The 19728-nt window shown below is 47.7% G+C and overlaps 1 protein-coding gene across 9 annotated transcripts in view; it reads left to right on the top strand.

Annotated features, from left to right (window-relative positions):
- Positions 1-19728, top strand: part of ADGRB1 (adhesion G protein-coupled receptor B1) — a 423364-nt gene that overhangs the window by 331839 nt on the left and 71797 nt on the right. For 6 of the 9 annotated variants that reach the window (XM_075920015.2, XM_075920016.2, XM_075920018.2 and 3 more), the window contains 2 exons: positions 13672-13775; positions 14982-15050. In XM_075920015.2, the coding sequence (XP_075776130.2) occupies positions 13672-13775; positions 14982-15050 (173 nt within the window). The remainder of the gene's footprint in view (positions 1-13671; positions 13776-14981; positions 15051-19728) is intronic. The other 3 variants (XM_075920023.2, XM_075920022.2, XM_075920019.2) reach the window with 1 other exon arrangement.

Genomic DNA, 19728 nt, shown 5'->3' with positions numbered 1-19728 from the left:
AAATGAGCAAACAGGATGGTAATCAGGAGAGGCAGAAAGCAAAGAAGGAAAAAGATGTCTTAAGAGAAAAGAGGGAGCATCCATCTTCCCTGCCAGGCAGAGAGATTAGGTAGTAGGGAGAGCAAACAGCCTGAGGCAGGAGCATACATTATTCCACCCTAGTTGATGTGGCTGATTGCAAATCCTTCCCTTCCTTGTCCTTGGTCTGTGACAGAATTGCAAGAATTGGAGAGGAGACTTTAGCTAGGGCCCTCCCCGATGTTGGTCACTGTAGCATCGTCCCTTCTGGATTTCACTGAGCCAAACAAACGGAGCTTTCACCTGGCACCCAGTTGAGTGGGTGGGGATGGGACAGAATGTCTGCAGGTTTACACGATCTCTTCCAGACCCTGGTGTCTCTAAAAACGATGGCATCCCACTGTCCCTGCCTGGCACAACTGGAAATGGTTCCTTTGCTTCCCAGTTGTAGTGTTGCCTTCTAAACCTCCACATGAGCATTTCCCCAGGTGCTGACCAGCCTGTCTCTTTGATTTGTCAGGATAGAATGCTTCGTTATCGTTACTGCTTCTTCTTCTTCTTCTTCTTTTTTTCTTTGTTTTTTAATCCAACCCACTGTTTTCCTCCTCTGCGGAAATTTTCTTGGTGAGGCGGAGATCTGACAGCAGCCGATCGCTATCTGTCAGGAGCTTTAGTTAGAGGGAATAAAAGAAAGGCCACCTCTCATGCCAAAGAGAAAAAAGGAAAGGAAAAATAAACACCCAGCCTTGTAAACAAAGAAACAGAACAGAATCCTGAACTGACCAGGATCATTCCTGTGAGACCTCTAGTTCCTGGGGACCTCACATGAGTCTAGATCCTCAAAGATTTCGCTGGGGGCTAGGTACATACATTTTTGTCAGGATCTGGGTTTTATTCTCCCATTGAAGTCAGTGGGGCTTCTGGGATCAGGTTTGTCATTCTGAACCCCCTTTGCAAATCCTGCAGACATTCTTCAACCCTAACAGCACAGGTTAAACCTCCTCAGGGCTGGGTGACCCTTTGCTCCTCCTTACGGAGAGAAAATGGGAGGCATGCTATTTCCTCGCTTGGGCTCTTCCAGCTCGGTGCTTGCAGATGAGGTGCCAAACAAGGCTAACTTACCTAGCTGAGAAATTTCCTATTTGTTCCATTCCTCTAGGGTTTGCATGATTTTATATCACAGTGGAAGATACATTTGCCATAAAAAGATTTTTTTACATTTTTTCCATTATATTTATTCCTTAATATATTAGGGTATGTCTACACTACAGCACTAATTCGAACTAACTTAGTTCGAATTAGTTAATTCGAACTAAGCTAATTCGAATTAGCGCAGCTAGACTTAAAAACTAGTTCGAATTAGCTTAGTTCGAATTAGCTGAGTGGACCCTGAACTGGGGTTAAGGATGGCCGGAAGCAGTGCCGGCAGGGCATCAGGTTAGGACTTAGAGCGTGGAGCTGCTGTCTCAGGCTAGCCGAGGTCTGTGCTTAAAGGGTCCCGACCCCCACCCCGGACAGACAGTTCTCAGGGGCGCCCCGCTTGCAAAGCAGTCCTGGCTTGGAGTGCCCTGAGTGCCCACACTCGGCAATCACAGCATTCAGCCATCAGCCTGGCTGCACTTGCCGCAGGCTGCCATCTGGGGGGGGAGTCAATCGGGGGGCTGCAGGAGAGCTTCCACCCCGAGGAGCCCGCAGAGCCATCCCAGTCCTCCCCATCGGGGGCTCGTACCCCATTCCTCCCTCACCTCCTTCCACTTACCCCTCCCTAGCCCCTCTTCCTGATGTACAAAATAAAGGACAAGTGTGTTCAAAAATAGAAACTCTCTTTATTGAACAAAACTGGGGGAGACTGGGAAAAGGAGGTGGGAGAGGGGAAGAGAGAGGGTGGGAGAGGGGAGGGCAACTAAAATGATCAGGGGTTTGGAACAGGTCCCATATGAAGAGAGGCTAAAGAGACTGGGACTTTTCAGCTCAGAAAAGAGGAAACTGAGGGGGGATATGATAGAGGTCTATAAAAGCATGAGTGGTGTGGAGAGGGTGCATAAAGAAAAGTTCTTCATTAGTTCCCATAATAGAAGAACTAGAGGACACCAAATGAAATGAATGGGTAGCAGGCTTCAAACTAATAACAGAAAGTTCTTCTTCACAAAGCAAATAGTCAACCTGTGGAACTCCTTGCTGCAGGAGGCTGTGAAGGCTAGAACTATAACAGAGTTTAAAGAGAAGTGAGATAAATTCATGGAGGTTGGGTCCATGGAGTGCTATTAGCCAGGGGGTAGAAATGGTGTCCCTGGCCACTGTTTGTGGAAGGCTGGAGATGGATGGCACGAGACAAATGGCTTGGTCATTGTCTTCGGTCCATCCCCTCCAGGGTCCCTAGTGTTGGCCGCTGTCGGCAGACAGGCTACTGAGCTAGATGGACCTTTGGTCTGACCCAGTACGGCCATTGTAAGCTCAGGGCTCAGGGTCGGGGGTCTCACTGGACCACCCTGATTTTCATGCACACCTGCTCCTGGGTGGCCAGGCTGGCAGCTCTCCTGCCCTAGATGGCCACTTTCCTGTGCCTACTGTGGAGGTCGTGGATGAGGCCGCCAGCCTGGTCCCGGGAAGAGGCGGAGGGCTGGGTGACAGCGGGTGGCTGGCTCGAGCCGTGCCAGGTGCAGGGTCTGCTGGCTGGATGCTGGCAGGCTTGCACCTGGCACGGGCACCGTAGCCAGCCCATGCCCCTTTAAGGGCTCCGGGGCCAGGAGGGGGGCAGACGAGTTTCCCCGGTGGTGCCCAGAGTGGCCACCAGGGAAAGCTGGGGAGGGCTAGCCTCCCACTAGTTCGAATTAAGTGGCTACACAGCCCTTAATTCGAACTAGTTAATTCGAACTAGGCATTAGTCCTCGTGGAATGAGGTTTACCTAGTTCGAATTAAGCGCACCGCTAGTTCGAATTAAGTTCGAACTAGAGGTTTGCATGTGTAGAGCCTATCAAAGTTAATTCGAACTAAAATCTGTTAGTTCGAATTAACTTTGTAGTGTAGACATACCCTCTAATATTGTTTCCCATTTACACATAAGTAGCTCACCACAGTATACAGTGACCCTTTAGGAAATATTAACTTCTAAAATTTTAGATTTATCAGACAGTAGTTTGTTTTGAAGTGGAATAGCTTTTCCTAATGTGGCTTATTAGTATTATCCATCATAATTAAAAGATGTGACTTATTTATAGATTCCAAGAACTGAGATTACTTAACTTGCATAGCTGTTCTTCTATCCTTATTTGAAATCATTGTGATAATCTGATCTGGCCTGCTGCATAACACAGGTCATTGAACTCTTCAAGAACAATTCCTAAATTCCTAAATCTTTCAGCAAGACAGCCAATCTTGATTTAAAAATTGTCAATCTACCATCCCCCTCCCTAAGTTGTTCCAATGCATTAGACCTTTATTTAGTAGATTGAAGAGCTCTTTATCAAATATCTGTTCCCTTTGTAAGTATTTACTGATGGTAATTTAGTCACCTCTCAACCTTCTCTATGTTAAGATAATTAGATTGAACTCTGAATTTAGCACTGTAAGATGGGTTTTCTAGGATTCTCCAGTCTGACACTCTCTGGTCCAGCAACATCTGTGGTCCAGCATGATTTTTGTTAGCTGGATGTCCACTTATCATGGGTGTGGCCCAATTTTCCATGGTCCCATAAAGTTTGTTTACAACAACCAGTCCTGGCTCTCAGTGCTTTGTGCTGTTATTTAGCTCTAATTTACCCCTAAATGTCTTCTAAGACCCCAGTAAGCAGTGGAAGTGTTGGTAATGCTGCTAGATGATATTGACCTCCTGTGGTTTGGCAAATTCTCTGGTTCGGCATTGGTCAAGTCCCAAGAGTGCCGGATTAGAGAGGTTCAACCTGTAGTAGTGTTTGCACCAGTGCCAAATACATAGGTAAAATAACCTCTCAACTCCTACTCAAAGTCTTCTGTTTAGGCATTCCAGGATCACATTAGTGCTTTCAGTCACAGTGTCACATTGGGAGCTCATGTTTTATCTACTGTTACTTCTTAATCTTTTTCAGAGTCGCTACTTCTTACAAGTATAGAATCCCCCATTGTATGAGTATTGTCTACCTTCTTTGTTCCTAGAAATATACATATACATTTAGCAGCATTAAAACTCATATTGTTTGCTTGTGTCAGTTTAACAAGCAATCTATCTCGTTCTGAATCAGCGGCCTGTTTTCTTCATTTTTACCACTCCCTCAATTTTTGTGTCATATGCAAACTTATTAGTGATGGCTTTATGTTTTATTCCAGGTCACTGGTCAAATGGGTTAACAAAAGACCACGCAAACACGGGGTAAACCTCGAACAACAGTGGAGCCCAAGTATAGCTATTTATAGTAATGGTGGGTTAAAAAGAAATGTGGGTCATCAAAAATAAAGGAAAAATCATGCATTCTTCCAGATCTTTGCAGCTTTGGCTAATATTTTTACATTCCTGTCACTGAGGCCCCCTCCCTTGGTGACTTTCATCAATAACCAGGAATTTATCCCTAAGATATATCAAAGTGACTGCTCCTTGCAGGTGAGAACTGAGATTACTCACCTTGGATAGCTGTTCTTCGATCCTGATTTGCAATCATAGCAAGAACTATGTAGCAATGCAAATAATAGCAAGATTCCCCTATTTTCAGTATGCATGTATCAAACATTTGATTGTGAAATCTGGTACAAGATGGTTCTCTTCAGCCCTTTAACCATGTTTAAGGAGTTGACCCGGGAGCAAGCTGGGAAAAAAAGGTTTAATTTCTATAATACATACAATTTTAATTGAAAAAGATGTTGGAAGGATATCTTTATATCTGGTTAAAAAAAAAGTAAGAAGGATTTGAACAAAGACATTGATGTGGATGCGTGGGTCTCTATATGAGAAAGGAGAAATACATCTTCAATTTGTATGGCTAATATAGTATTTTTTATTAATTACGATCTAGATGACATTTGACTCCTGTTACAATGTGTCATATTTTTGCTAGCATGAGACACTCCGTTGGAGTAGTTTCAGGGAAAGAGGAATGTACAGGCAGTCCCCGGGTTACGTACAAGATAGGGACTGTAGGTTTGTTCTTAAGTTGAATCTGTATGTAAGTCGGAACTGGCGTCCAGATTCAGCCGCTGCTGAAACTGATCAGTTTCAACAGCGGCTGAATCTGGACGCCAGTTCTGACTTACAAACAGATTCAACTTAAGAACCCCAGGCTCCGCGGCTTTGCTTTGCTTTGCTCCCTGTCCCCCTGGTCTGCAGACCAGGGGGACGGGGAGCAAAGCAGAGCAAAGCCGTGGAGCACGCGGGCAGCTGACAGCCCAGATGCATCTGAGCTGTCCCCTGCCCGCGTGTTCCGCCGCTTTGCTTCCTCTCCCTGGTCTGCTGGGGACCAGAGAGAGGGAGGGCCCCGTTCGTAACTGCGGATCCGACGTAAGTCGGATCCGCGTAACTCGGGGACTGCCTGTACTTGTGTGTGGTGTGTCCAGGAAGTAGATAGTTTGGGGAGGAAATTATTGAAGGGTTTCATCTTATTACAAAAGGCTGGCTTCTTAGAACGCCTCTGCCTCTTAAATAAAGATCTAGTAAAATATCTATGTTTTAAATAGAATGACAAATTACTTTCTCTTTAATAAGAAAAACTTAAAAAACAAAAAATGGTCTAGTAGCACTTTAAAGACTAACAAAACATGTAGGCTACGTCTAGACTGGCATGATTTTCTGGAAATGCTTTTAATGGAAAAGTTTTCCGTTAAAAGCATTTTCAGAAAAGAGCATCTAGATTGGCAAGGATGCTTTTCCGCAAAAGCACTTTTTGTGGAAAAGTGTGCGTGGCCAATCTAGACGCACTTTTGCGCAAGAAAGCCCCAATCGCCATTTTCGCTATCGGGGCTTTTTTGCACAAAACAAATCTGAGCTGTCTACACTGGCCCTTTTGTGCAAAAGTTTTGCGCAAAAGGGACGTTTGCCCGAATAGGAGCAGCATAGTATTTCCACAAAAAGCACTGATTTCTTACAGTAGGAAGTCAGTGCTTTTGCGGAAATTCAAGCGGCCAGTGTAGACGGCTGGCAAGTTTTTCCGGAAAAGCGGCTGATTTTCCGGAAAAACTGGCCAGTCTAGACACAGCAGTAGATGATATGATGAACTTTCGTAGGCACAACCCACAGCCCACGGAAGCTCATGATACCATCTACATGTTTTGCAGTTTTTAAAGTGCTACTAGACTATTTGTTGTGTTTTACGTTTTTCCTGTTACAGACTAACTTGGCTACCCCGCTGAAGCTTTTCTCTTTAATATTAAGCAGCTAGACATTGCATTGGACATTATTAGAAAAGCGTGATTTCTCCTCCTATGGAATTATCATACAGGAAAATATGGACTGTCGTAGTAAGGGAAAAGCTTTCACACCGTAAGGGTAAATGAGAGAAATACCAGAAAGAAGTTTGGTCATTCTTTTTAGCCAAGAGGAAGAGAAATTTGTTCACTCTTTTTAGCCAAGAGGAAGAGAGCTTCCGTTGTCTACAAGCCAGAATTTTTGCCTCTGTTCTTTTATGATGAACCTGATTCTGAATAAGCAACTACTGTAGTAATGTACAATGTAGTAAGTTAACCTTCTATTGTAACTTTGAATGAAAAGTGTTGATTTTTTTAAAAGGGCGTCCTATCGACTGGGTGCTTTGTAGAAATAGGGGTTCACCTTAGTGTCCTTTTAGTGTTGGATGCTTCTCTGTTGTGTTCTGCCTGCGGTACTGTAGCTGAAAAATGCTTTGGGATCTGTTAGGTGAAAGAAATGAAATCATTTATCTAGTGCTATGACAAAACCCTCAGTTTATTGAACTCATTCCACAGGGAGAGACATGGTATGAGGATATGTACAGGTGGCTGAAGACTTGAGGAGGTGAAATTGGAAGGATTTTGTCTTGTGGATTGGGGATTTGTCAGCTCGGACGGGTGAGGTTTTGACTTTTATCCAGGGAGATTTGGTAGTGCTGGAGAAGAATTTTGGCAGAGTTCTGCCTTGGCAAGGGGGTGATTATGGATACGGCTGGGAGAACATAAGACCATAAGAATTGCCATACTGGATCAGACCAAAGGTCCATATAGCCCAGTAGCCTGTCTGCTGACAGTGGCCAGTGCCAGATGCCCCAGACGGGGTGGACCGAAGACAATGATCAAGCGATTTGTCTCGTGCCATCCATCTTCAGCCTCTGACAGAGGTCAGGGACACCATTTCTATCCCCAGGCTAATAGCCTTTTATGGACCTAACCTCCATGAAATTATCTAGCTTCTCTTTAAACTCTATTATAGTCCTAGCCTTCACAGCCTCCTCTGGCAAGGAGTTCCTCAGGTTGACTACACGCTGTGTGAAGAAGAACTTTCTTTTATTAGTTTTAAACCTGCTACCCATTAATTTCATTTGGTGTCCTCTAGTCCTTCTATTATGGGAACTAATAAATAATTTTCCTTTATTCACCCTCTCCGCACCACTCATGATTTTATATACCACTATCATATCCCCCCTCAGTCTCCTCTTTTCTAAACTGGTATAATTTCCAACTGGGATAGACATATGTGTGCTGATTTGGATTGAAATAGTGCTCTAAAAACTATGAGGACAGCGGCAGTGGTGGATACGGTGGCTCAGGCCAGCCACCTGAGTCTGCACCTATTTGTGGCATGTTAGTTAGATCAAAGCTAGTGCATGCACACATATAAATCTACCAGAACTGGAGACCACACTTTCAAATTCAATACAGATGTGCCCCCTCTTTGGTTTGAGGCTCCTGTCCTCACCTGAACGGTGCAACACCGGACACGACATTGTCCTACTGCATGCCCCGGTTTTAAGGACATGAAAAAGACACGTCAAAACTGGGACTGGCTGAGGGAATCGGGACACAGACTCAGCTCTCAGACCTAATTCCCTATAAGCCATGTAAGGATGCCGGCCAGTCTGCCAAACTGTCACTTCCCCACAAGAGCCAGTACGTCAAGTCTGAGTTCACCTTGAGGGAATGTGCCAGATTACAAAGCCGTCAACCTGTGGGAATTGCCTTCAGGCTGCTTCTCTCACCCAGTGACCCGGCATCATAATCAAACCCCTTCCCTCACTGAACATAAAACACAGGCATGGCATTGGTTCAGTGCCAGCTCTGAGGCATTCGTCTGGAGGCAGGGGAGAGGGCTGCTTTCAGTGTAACTTCGTAGGTCTCTCTCCGGGCATTGTGCAGATTCGCTTAAATGAGACATTGTTAAATATGGTGTTGCACTTTGCTGTGAACCCCTGGCCGTCATTAGTCTATTTGTGTAGCAGAAAGGGAGGGTGTTGCTGTGGCAGAGAATGTTCCGGGGGAGGACAGGGAAGGAGGACATTCATCTGAGGTAATAATATGGCCCCCTGTTCCCAGAGCTCATCCTCACACTTATCCTCACAGCCTTCCAGGGCAGTGTTGTTGTCCCTGTTTTGCAGATGAGGAAGTGAGGCACAGAGAGAGCAAATTTGCCCAACGTCACAAGAAAGTCTATGGCAGACCAGTGAATTCCACCCCGCTTTCGCAAGGCACAAGGCAGTGGCCTATGCGGAGGACCACCCTTCCTTTCTGGAGGGAAGGCTTCAAACTGGTACCAAAAGAAGTGCCCTTCCCAGGTTTGTTTGTGGAAGGAGTATACAGCGCGTCAGTGCCCACGAATGTAAACACAGAGGGGATGTCTACACTAGGAAATTATTTTGAAATAACTAAATTCAAAATAATAACTCCCGAAATAACAATTTTGAAATAACATTATTTCCCGAGGAAAGCAGGAGTACCGATTTCAAAATAACCAGCCTGGTATTTCGAAATACCGAGCATGGTAGCGTGGACACTCTGTGTATTGTTTCAAAATAAGGGGGGTTATTTTGAAATAACTCTGGGTCCAGCAGTAACGGCGGTGGAAGTAATGGGTTGGAACTGAGCACAAGCAAGGTGGAAGGCCAATAAATATTTCCTGATGATTAGAGCTGTCAGATTGCAGCCTGGTCTGCCAGGGAGGAGCAGAGGGGGACACGTCATCCAACGTGAATAGAAACGAGGAGGCCCCGGACCAGACACCAACTGCCAAAGTTGGGAGAGAAGTTGATCCTCGAATTTTGAGAATCCCGGACTTCCCTGAAAACTTCTGAAACTTGTTTTCACTTTCCAGGCCATTTCCCACTTGTTAAGCTTTCAAACAAGCACCGTTATGCTGTCTCCCAGGCTGCCCCTCAGGTTTGGGAGGAGCTCCCAGTAGACCTCCACAAAGCCACCTCACTGTCCTCCTCTGAATCCCTCCTCAAAACTCCTTTGCTGTGAAGCCTACTTGCCTGCAGTGAAGCTCTTGGTGCACTGAGGCCACGGCCTGACATACTGAGCCGTAGTATCTCATTGGTTGTACTGCCCCATGTGTCTGCATCTTTGGGTGTGTCTATACTACAGAGTTTTTTTGGAAAAAGGGACTTTTTTTAAAAAAAACAACACCTGTGTCTAGATGGCTGCCGCAATCTTTCGAAATTAATCGAAAGAACACGGCCAGTTTTTTCGACTGCGGTAAACTTCATTTTACGAAGAAGAAAGCCTTTTTTTGAAAGTGCTCTTTCAAAAAAAGGCGTTCTTGAATGCAAACTGCTTTTTCGAAAGAGAGCATCCAGACTTCCTGGGTGCTCTCTTTCGAAAAAGAGGCTTGCTTATTTGAAAGAAGCGGTCGCAGTCTAGGCGCTCGCTTTCGAAAGAGGCTTGTAGTCTAGACGTAGCCTTTATGTGGTTTCGTCTTATCCTCCGGGTACATCTACACTGACAGTGGTGTGGAGTGCAGGCACTTGGAGTATTGCTATACAGCAGTGTTATTTCGGGATAACTGATGTGTCGAAGCAAAAACACGCTCCTCTGTGTTTAGGCAGCTAACAAGCAGCTTTATTAATTAATAAAGCACAGCATGAGCCAAACGTGGTCACAGCAGAGCCAGACCCAGTAAGACTGCTAATACAATCAATCCTAGTATCTTTATACCCTTAGCCAAACAGTCTGACGTCAGGGCATCCAATTACAGAAATCCTCAATTAAATTTGGAAAAACCAAACCTTATCAACAAGATGGCGGACAGGTGCGAGGGAGTACATCTCCTGTCCCAACCAGCCCAATTAACACATACCAATAGCCCATTCTGTAGGCCTCTTCTCACGGGGTGACAGAAAGTTCACTCTGGTCTACGTGCTTGAGAGAAAAGCTGAAATGGTTTCTGATATACAAGATGGCTTCTAGCTAAACATGAAAATGGTTTCTACAGCTTCTACAGATGTTATTCTGAAATAACAAAGAGCACGTCTACGCTACACACGGTTATTTCGACATAGTGTCAAACTAATGTCAAGCTGGGGGACTTCTTACTTCGGCTCTTGTAACCCTCATTGTATGCGGAGTAAGGGAAGTCAGAGGAAGAGTGCTCTTCCTCGCACTTTTTGCTGTGTAGACAGCGCCAAAAGCTGAGTTGAGCTATTTCGACTTAAGCGCCGCAACTGACGTAGCTGAAGCTGCGTCGCTCGTTACGGCTTCAGCCCTGCTGTGGAGATGTGCCCTAGTGCAGGTATAAATAGCCGTGGCTTAGGTGAGTGGGGTAAAGTGCATTACACACCTAAGCCCCCAGGCTTTTTACCATACATCACTCTCTCAACGCCCAAGCCGTGCCACTTTTGCGCGGCTAGTTTTAAGCAGTTGCATCCCGCCCTCCGACCAGCAGTGGAGCCTTTCCCCACAGCAGTGAAAGGCTCTGGTGGTGGCATAGGGCATCGGGACATGTCCTTTCCCTGCTGTCTCCCCCATGCCGCTTTTTCGCTGCTGCCAAAGCCTTTCTCTGGGCATGGAGATACACGCCTCAGAGACAAGTGAGGATGCAGACGGCCTTTCATTGCGGCGCCAGCTGCACGCATGCTGCCTGTGCTCTGTGCTCCTCTGTCAATGCAGACGTCTCCCTATATTCTAAGCTCTTTGGGTCAGATGTAGTCTTTTTGCTACTGTTTGTTCTGCGTTTGTACAGTGCCTAGCACAATGAGGTCCTGGTCCATGCTGGGGCTCCTTGGCTCTATGGTAAGGACAATATTAAGAAGATGGAGGCAGGGCATTCTTCATGAGGTTCTTAGACTCTGGAATTCTCTTCCCTACCCTTGGTCAGCCAGAGCTGGCTTTGTGATCCTTCAAGCATGGGGCAAAGCCCGCCTTTTCTTAAAGCCATTCCAGGAAGAAGGAGTTTCTAGCTGGTGGATGAAGGCCATCTGTCCTTGTCCCTGTAGCAATAAACACGCCTAGCGGAAAACCCCTAATAACGCCCTTGTTGCTGTTCTCTCACCCCACAAGCTGCCTCAATTAGTTCAATCACAAGAGATCATTCTCCTCCCGCATCAGTGTGGTGGATTTTGGCTAGCTGCGCTGTATTCATTCCAAGCAGGGAGCATTGACATGGATAGCATGGAGCATGGCGGATAAGGAACGTGCAACAGAGGGATACACAGTGGAGTCAGCAGAAGGGGAAGATTTGCCACCCATGATCTGGAGAACTGGATAACAAGGAGCCAGTTTAAGGGCACGTGGCTGACAGGAGCTGTGGAGTCACACATCTAAGGAGAGCTATTCCTCTTTCCCATCCCCCGTCGTGTCTTCGCCACTGGTGCTAACGGCTGGCCAGATCTAAGACATAAGAGGGACTACCCACACGAGTCCTCTTGCCTATACCCTCACCCATGAAACCTTTGCAAAGTTGCTTTGCAAGGTGTTTACCCCCAATGCCTGGCCCCTTGCTGTTTGGCTCAATTCGGATTCAAGCAAAAACCTGCTCAGCCTTAACGTTTAACAGGCCCCACCTTCTTCTGCATGAAAAGCAAGCCAAATTCTTCCCTGGTCTACTGCTGTTGAATTTGGTGCAGTGTGACTTGCAGTGAGTTTGCCCTTAATGAGTTTAAAACAATCCTTGGCCCTGTTTTGAGCAGCCAAGTGGTAGATCCATTAAACAGACTGGGGGTGCATCTACACTGTAGGGCTTAACTCAGAATAAGCTATGCAAACTGAGCTACATCCATTGCACAGCTTATTTCGAAATAGGGAGTGTCTACATAGCACTTAATTCAAAATAGAGCACTCTTCCTCCGACTTCCCTTACTCCTTGTACAACGAGGGTTACAGGAGTCGGAGTCCTCCAGTTTGACAGTATTTTGGTATTATTTCGAAATAACTGCCTGCTAGGTAGACGCGGACTAAGTTATTTGGGAATAGAGCTAATTATTTCGAAATAGTGTTGCAGTGTAGAAGTACCTTTGGTCACACAGTGGATCATACCACACCATTCCTATCCCTGTCTTGTCTGAATTAATTATTTAAGTCCCCTCTTTCCTTCCATGAGTGAAACTAATTTTGCTCCACCTCCCCTGCTCCCATGCACCATGTAGTCCCATGCTGGAGAAGAGCTACAGTGGAGAAGAGCTACAGTGGAAAATTAGAAGAACAAACTCCTTTCCTTCAAGGAGATCATGGCACCAGTGTTCCCTGTATGCTGCATGGCCACTCCAGAGAGATTCTAATGCCACTCAGCTGATTAGCAGAGTGCCCACCGCTAGAATTGTGCATATTCATACACACTTGGGCTGTGTCTACACTGCATCCCTTTTCCGGAAAAGGGGTGCAGTGTAGACACAGCCCTGGGTGCAGGTCACAAAATTTATTCTGCACACACAAAAAATCCGCACATGGATGGAAAAGATTAGAAGGAACGTTGCATGGCACCCTTTGGGATGAACAATCAGGAATCAAAGCAATATGGGATTCAAAGCATAAGTGGGAAAAGGAGTTGGGGGCACAAAAAGGAACCCAGGCGTGGAATCACCATAATATGATCTTCTTCCCCTGCTAAGGTGCCAGATGCCAGCGTAAGATTCTGTGTGTTGGCTCTGACTGGGTAGCTAGTTAACTCTCTTTTTCTCCAAGTGAGGGGACAGGAGGGTCACTGTGATCTGGCTGAATACCTGGCTTGCTGTGCTTGGCAAGAGAGGCCCTGTGCAGCCGGGGGAAGGCTGGTGAAACAATGCCCATTCCAGCTGGATGTTATCACGCAGTTTATTTATTTATTTTCCTCTTCGCTTGTTTTGTCTCCTTGCCTGCCAGATGGTGGTTTCTAATTGGTGGAAGGTTTTTCACCCTCTTCTCGTCCTCGGAGCTGCAGTGATAGCAGCTCCAGGAAGAGCTGATTTGACTACGCGTGAGCAGCCCCTTGCTCCCATTGCCTCATTAACCCTTTCCGGAGCCTGGTGCTAACGATGAAGAGCCCAATTCGCCTCCCCCAACCAGGGCTTTCACACCATTGACATCCCTGGATTGACTCCTGGTTTGCACCAGTTTATGTGAGAACAGAATCAGGCCCGATGAGAGGCTGAGTGAACCGAAAATGTGTCTGTTTCTCACATACCGTTGGTTTAGTTTGATCTGATTGGCTGGGCAAATTGGCACATGCCCAGCCGGTTGTGTGTGGGGGGAGGCAGGGAGGGGGAAATCTTCTTATGAAACCAAGCTGGTAGCATTTGCTGAGCCTCATTTTTTGTCTCCTGTTTTCTCTCTTTCAGAACATGGAGAAGGTGTTGGTTCCTTCTGTCACACTAATCGTAGGCTGTGGAGTCTCTTCCCTGACGCTTTTGCTCTTGATTATCATTTACGTCTCTGTCTGGAGGTACAGATTTCTTTCTCCACTCTTCTCATAGGGCGCGGTAGTCGTCACTTGGCCTGGGTGGATGCTGGAGGTTTTGCCCTCCTTTTGTGGCTGTTCGGGTATCCGAGGCAGAACCCTTTTCTGATGAGCAAGTGCTGAAGGAAGTGGTGTTAGTGACTCAGTAGCTGGCATTCCCTTCTCTGGCATGTAACCCAGACTGGTGCTGGCTGGAGAAGCTATAAAGTGAGTGTTGAACTCTTGAGTCATGGATGTTAACATTTTCAAAAGCGACTTGCTCTTTGGGTTCTTGGGAGTCCACCTTGAACCACTTTAAAAGGCCTGATTTTCTGAGGATGTGGGCTCAGCACATTTTGAAAATCAGGACCCTTTACAGCAGTATTTCTTAAACTTTTTAAGACCGAGGAACACCAAACAATATTTTTTTTATGAGGAACCCCAAGGATTTTTTGTTGAGCAAAAAAAAAAAAAAATGTTGCCTGCCCCTGTAAGAGCAGCCATTTATTTGAACTCTGTTGTTTTCTGTGGGACACCTCCAACTGCCTTGTGGCACAGTGGTGTACCACAGAACACAGTTTAAGAAACAGTGCTTTACGGTGTCTCGAGTTTGAGAGGGGTAAAATCAAAGCATCCAACATCACCAGTCACTTTTGAAAATGTAGGTCCGAATGATCCCACAGCAATTGTCCTAAAATTACGGCTATCAATCTGAGAGTCCTGATCTAATCTCAATTTAGATCGTGACATTCTGCCTCCCTCAATCCCCCCTGCAGTTTCAAATTTGGGATTCTTCTTGGCGTCCTGTTGAATAGGGTTCACTGTTCAACAGCTGCTGTGTACGACCCTAGGATTAGCTGCATTTTTGTGGTGACTGTGGCTCCTTAACTTACAAAGTTGGATCCATCCAAGGCCTGCACTGGCATAGAGTCTCCAGAGGAAAGATCCAACCCAACATCCAGGTCATAAAATGTGTCTAATGGTAGATTTAAGGCCAGAAGGGACCTAATCCGTCCTTCTGTATAGCACAGGCCTTTGAACTTTACCCAGGGAGTCCTTCATTGAGCCCAAGAGCTTGAGCTAGAGGGTCTATTGGAGAAAGTCCAACCTTGCTCTAAAGACTCCAAATTCCGGAGAATGCAGCACATTGCTTGGTAAACTGTCCCAACTGTCCGCTACTCTCACTGTTAATAATGTACACCTTATTTCCAGCCTGAATTTTTTAGCTTCCGATTCCACCCGCTGGGTCTTGGTATGCCTATGCCTGGGGAGTGAATCGAGGTGAGTTTGAGGTGAATGTTGGGGCTAGTTTGTAGCAAGATTGGGCCTCCGTTTTATACTTACCCGAGGCTGAATTGCCAAGCAAGTTTCCAAGGGAGCCTGCAACTCTAGTTTGTCTAGGTTAAGAAACCCTCCGTTATGACCAGAAATTTTCTTCCTATACTCACAGACTGAGATCAGATCACCTCTTAAACCTCACCTTGATAAGCTAAATGAGTTGTGAGGTCCTATAGCCTCTCACTGGTAAAGGCAGGTTTCCAGATCTTGAATAATTTTTATGACTCACCTCTGGGCCCGGCCAATTGTTCCAGTATACTTTTTGAACATGCGGCCATCAGGACTAGACACACTTGTAGTAGCATTCTCCCCCGAGATGCAGAGGCAAAGGCTCCTGCTCAACATGCCTCTATTTATTACACATCCCCGGATAAAATTAGCGCTTTGGGCAAGTTATAGTACCCAAACAGTCGAGAGATTTCAGAAGTGGGCCAGCTGTATTATTCCTGGGTCATGAGCATCCAAGTCCAGGAGCTCCGCAACTCTGGCCTTGTGCCCATGTGTGAGGAAGTAGCTTCTTGTGGCAACACCGTTCTGCCCACATGGTGTTCTGCGAAGAGCACTTTCCGGAATTCAGCTGCTTTGTGGAAATTTAGCTGAAAATTTCCCATGCAGATCTTTTGGACAAAGGCAGCTAGAGCAGAGAGGTGTAGGCTTGACTTGGAAATGAACCTGTGCTCATGAATAGACTCACTGAGGCTGATAAATTTGGAGGCATTCCCAGAGTTCTGCCCAACTAGAGTTTGCTTCTGTGTGGGAAGGCAGAGAGAGAGAGAGACAGAGAGAACAGGAGCCAGAGAAAGGGAAAGAAGCAGGCGTTTGGTGTTCAGGACTTTTGGAGAGCGGGCCAGATAACCGAGAGAACATTAAACAATCCTCTGCTTCTCCATCAAATCCTCACACGCTGCTTCCCAATACGTACCACGCGACCCAAGAGAGGGGATGTGAGGCTCGAGCGACCAGTTTCAGATACCATCCAACTGAATGTTGTTACCGTCTGACGGGCTGTTGGGTGGTGTCGGTACGGTTCCTGCTGGAGCCCTCCCTTAGCTCTCCAGAAAGGGTACATCCCTCCCTTGGCTGGCAGCCTTGATAGAGCCGCCAGTGACTTAATGGACCATGGAAACTGAACTAATTCCGTGTCCCAAGCAGAGATGCGTCCAGGTCAGGCTTGGAGAGGCAATCTGCTCATGGCCCGTTGTGCTCCACATGTCCTGTGAGTAAAGAGAGGACTACCGTTCCCTGAACAAGGCATCCTAAGCCTTGTGTCAGTACAGAATTCTCTTTCCGAAATGCCCCACAAATAGGCAAAGCCCAGGGAATGGACGCTAGCGAGCAATTGACTCTGCCCTGGCTGAGGAAGGGCCAAGCGATTTTCATCTTCTCGCAAAGCTTTGATTGTCGTGACTCTTTTTGCTCTGCTTCCTGATGCTCGGGAGCATCCCTGAGTGTGCGAATGTGTTTCCCATCCGGGCCTCGCTGTTGTGCGGCAGCTCCCCGAGCTGGAGTGACCTTTCCATACCACCATGATCAATGTTCCCTATTGATTAGTTCTCCCACTGCTTCTCTCGTCAGCCAGTTAACAAGCTAGTTCTCTGGCTGGCTGTGGACAGTTGTGTGAAAGATACGTCCCTTGTCTTTCTGCAAGATACCAGCATGAGTTTGTCTCCCTCCTTGTCCCTCACAGCTGAGTGTCGTTTTAGTAGCTATCTGTGAACTGCCAAAGGGCTGCTGCTTCCTGTTGCATGCTGGCTTGGCTTTAAATCCAGTGGGCTTCCCTTCACTAGAGGTTCTCAGATGCTGGAGTGGGGCGGGGGCGGGGAGGAAGGAAGGAAAAGAGGGAAGGAGGGAAGAAGAGAGGAAGGAAGGAAAAGAGTGAGGGAAGAAGTGAGGAAGGAAGTGAGAAAGAGAGGGAGAGAGGGAGTGGAGGCAGCAAGGAGGAAGGGGGGGAGAAAGAGAGGGAAGAAGGAAGGAAGAGAGGGAGGGAAGAAGAGAGGAAGGAAGGAAAAGGGGGAAGCAGAGAGGGAGGGAAGAAAGAAGGGAGGGAGAGAAGGAGGTAAAGAGGAAGAGAGGAAGGAAGAGAGGGAAGAAGGAAGGAAAAGAAGGCGGGAGGGAGAGAGGGAGGGAGGAAGAAAGGAAAAGAGGGAAGCAGAGAGGGAGGGAAGAAGGAAGGGAGGGAGAGAAAGAGGTAAAGAGGAAGAGAGGAAGGAAGAGAGGGAAGAAGGAAGGAAAAGAAGGCGGGAGGGAGAGAGGGAGGGAGGAAGAAAGGAAAAGAGGGAAGCAGAGAGGGAGGGAAGAAGGAAGGGAGGGAGAGAAAGAGGTAAAGAGGAAGAGAGGAAGGAAGAGAGGGAAGAAGGAAGGAAAAGAAGGCGGGAGGGAGAGAGGAAGGGAGGGAGGAAGGACTCTCCCTGCAGTTTGGAGAAGTTGGAGCTATGCTTCCCTCTGCCTCAGTTGTGAAGGGGCTTTGTCCCATCAGAAGTATTCTGGAGCATCATGATGGGTGATCTTCTGCACATTGGTGGGTGAATGCAGAAGCGTTTACCATCGCGCAGGGGAACGTGCAGTGACCCTCACATGGTGGTGAGAGTGCTGGGCCGTGACACCCTTTGGACATGGTGCGCGTGCAAAGTAGGTAGAAGAGGCCCTGCCCCGAGTGTCCCCTCATCTCGGAATTGTCAGAGCTAGAGTCCAGTGGAGAGTGAGTCCGAGGACAACAGCTGCCTGACGGGTTGCTCTAGGACCAGGGCGAGGGGTGAAAGCAGGGTGTTTTGTTTCTGTCAGGATGAAACTAGAGTAGCCTGGATACTGGAGTACGGTAGAGGTGGCCGCTGCTGGTGCAGAACCAGCCAGTGCTTTATTATGGATAAGTTGCTCGTTCCATGACAAACCGTTGGCCAACACTTGGCTAGGGCTGACTGCCTTGGGCAATGCAGGACAAATGGGCATTTGCCGTGGCTAGCTCGGCCCCATTGTCCATTGCCCTGTATTTTGTGCTGCCACTTACCACCAGCGCAGAATAGCTGTAACGGGAACAGGAGCATTTCCAGCCCATTTGCATGGGTGTAGATGTCTGCAGGCGGCACAGGCCTTGGGGAACCAGGGCCGTTCTCCGGGGGTTGTGTCAGGCCCTGAGGTTGACAAGACGATTATGCTGTCGATGTTAATGACAGCAACGGAAGAGATCTGTCCAGTAGCCTGAATCCAAAAAGCCCTGAACTCTAGGGATGCAAGAATCTGGATCACAACTGTGAGCCTATATTAAATGAACCACCCAGTATCACACCCCAATCAGAAGGGAGCCCGCAGGTCTGTCTGCCTGCTCTGGTCATTGCGCATTGCCTCCCTCGCTGGAAAACCAAGAAGAAAGAGTGCTTATCTCTAACCCTCTGCCACAAAAAGAAGGGAATTTCCTCCTGCCCGCTCACCTCCAGTTCTCTTTCCCTAGGCTGTGAACATCCAGACAACTTCCCACCCGGAGCATGTGTTTTCCCCCCAACCACGGTTTGCATTCTCATGCGCTCTCTGTGTGCTCGTCACTGTGACTTGAAACGCTGAGTCTTTCTCTGTGTGCTGTCTCTCTCACTCCCCCGGGGAATCAGAGTTCACTCTCCAGATGGTCACAGCTTCCCTGTTGCCTTCTGCAAACACACCGCCCTGCCCCAGGGAGGACAGGGCTGCTAGGCCCAAGCACTGGGAAGTGGCAGAGATGGGCCTCTCCAGAGTACACAGCTTGCTGCTGGCACCTCTGCCTCGCCCAGTCAGGGCTGGGTTATTGGATTGCGTCGGCAAGTGCCTGCTTAATCTTAGCAACTGTGTCAGCTGCCACGGAGCAGCTTCCACTGGGCTCGTGGCCAGCAGCGAGCTTGACACGCTTACCCCCCTACGTCTTATGGCTAATTTGTGTCAGACCTAGGGAGACGTGGGCGTTCTTCCAGCATTGGTGCTTGGCGCACACTCATAGGAAATGGTGGAGCCAAGGCAATTGGCCTCAGCGGTCCCCGCTGTCTACTGTTTCCAGGTGGCATAGATGTTCTCCTCCAGTCCCCCCGTCGCTCCCCTTTCTTTCTCCCATGCATACGTCCCTCCTGTGGTGAAAATTGTCTGGTCTCCCCCAGCTCTACAGTTCCTGCTCAGCCTTGGCAAAGGCGGAGATAACACGGAAAGCCGAACTGCGAAGGTTTTCTGACTGTTCGAACAATTGAACCTGTCAGACACCAAGCAAGCCCCGGGGTGTCTCATGCCTTCTGGAGTGGCCAGTGACCTGGGTTCAAGGTAGTCTCCAGGAAGCAGTGTGTTGGGGCAGGTAGGGTCTGAAGCTGCAACGTGGAGGAACCAGACTGAGGTTTGTAGGCAAAGCCAGGCTAGGCTCAATTGCCACCCTCACCCCCTTGCCAAGGCTCCCTATCCACCCCTGCTCATGTTGGCTCCTTGCTTCACCACCCTCCGTTGCAAGGGTTTGCCTTGTGCTTCCTGTGTGGCAGCCGCAGAGGGTAGGGGGGTTACTGAAAGCTGCAGTGGTGGTTTCTTGGCATGGGTATCCCTGTGCTGAAAGAAGGAGAGACTTGTGGAGCAGATACTTCCAGAATATCTGCATTGCGACAGGCAGCATTCACCTGTCAGC

The sequence above is a fragment of the Pelodiscus sinensis genome, chromosome 2, assembly GCF_052426305.1.
Source record: "Pelodiscus sinensis isolate ZL-2025 chromosome 2, ASM5242630v1, whole genome shotgun sequence".
NCBI classification, from domain to species: Eukaryota; Metazoa; Chordata; order Testudines; family Trionychidae; genus Pelodiscus; species Pelodiscus sinensis.
This window is presented reverse-complemented; position numbering and strand designations above follow the sequence as displayed.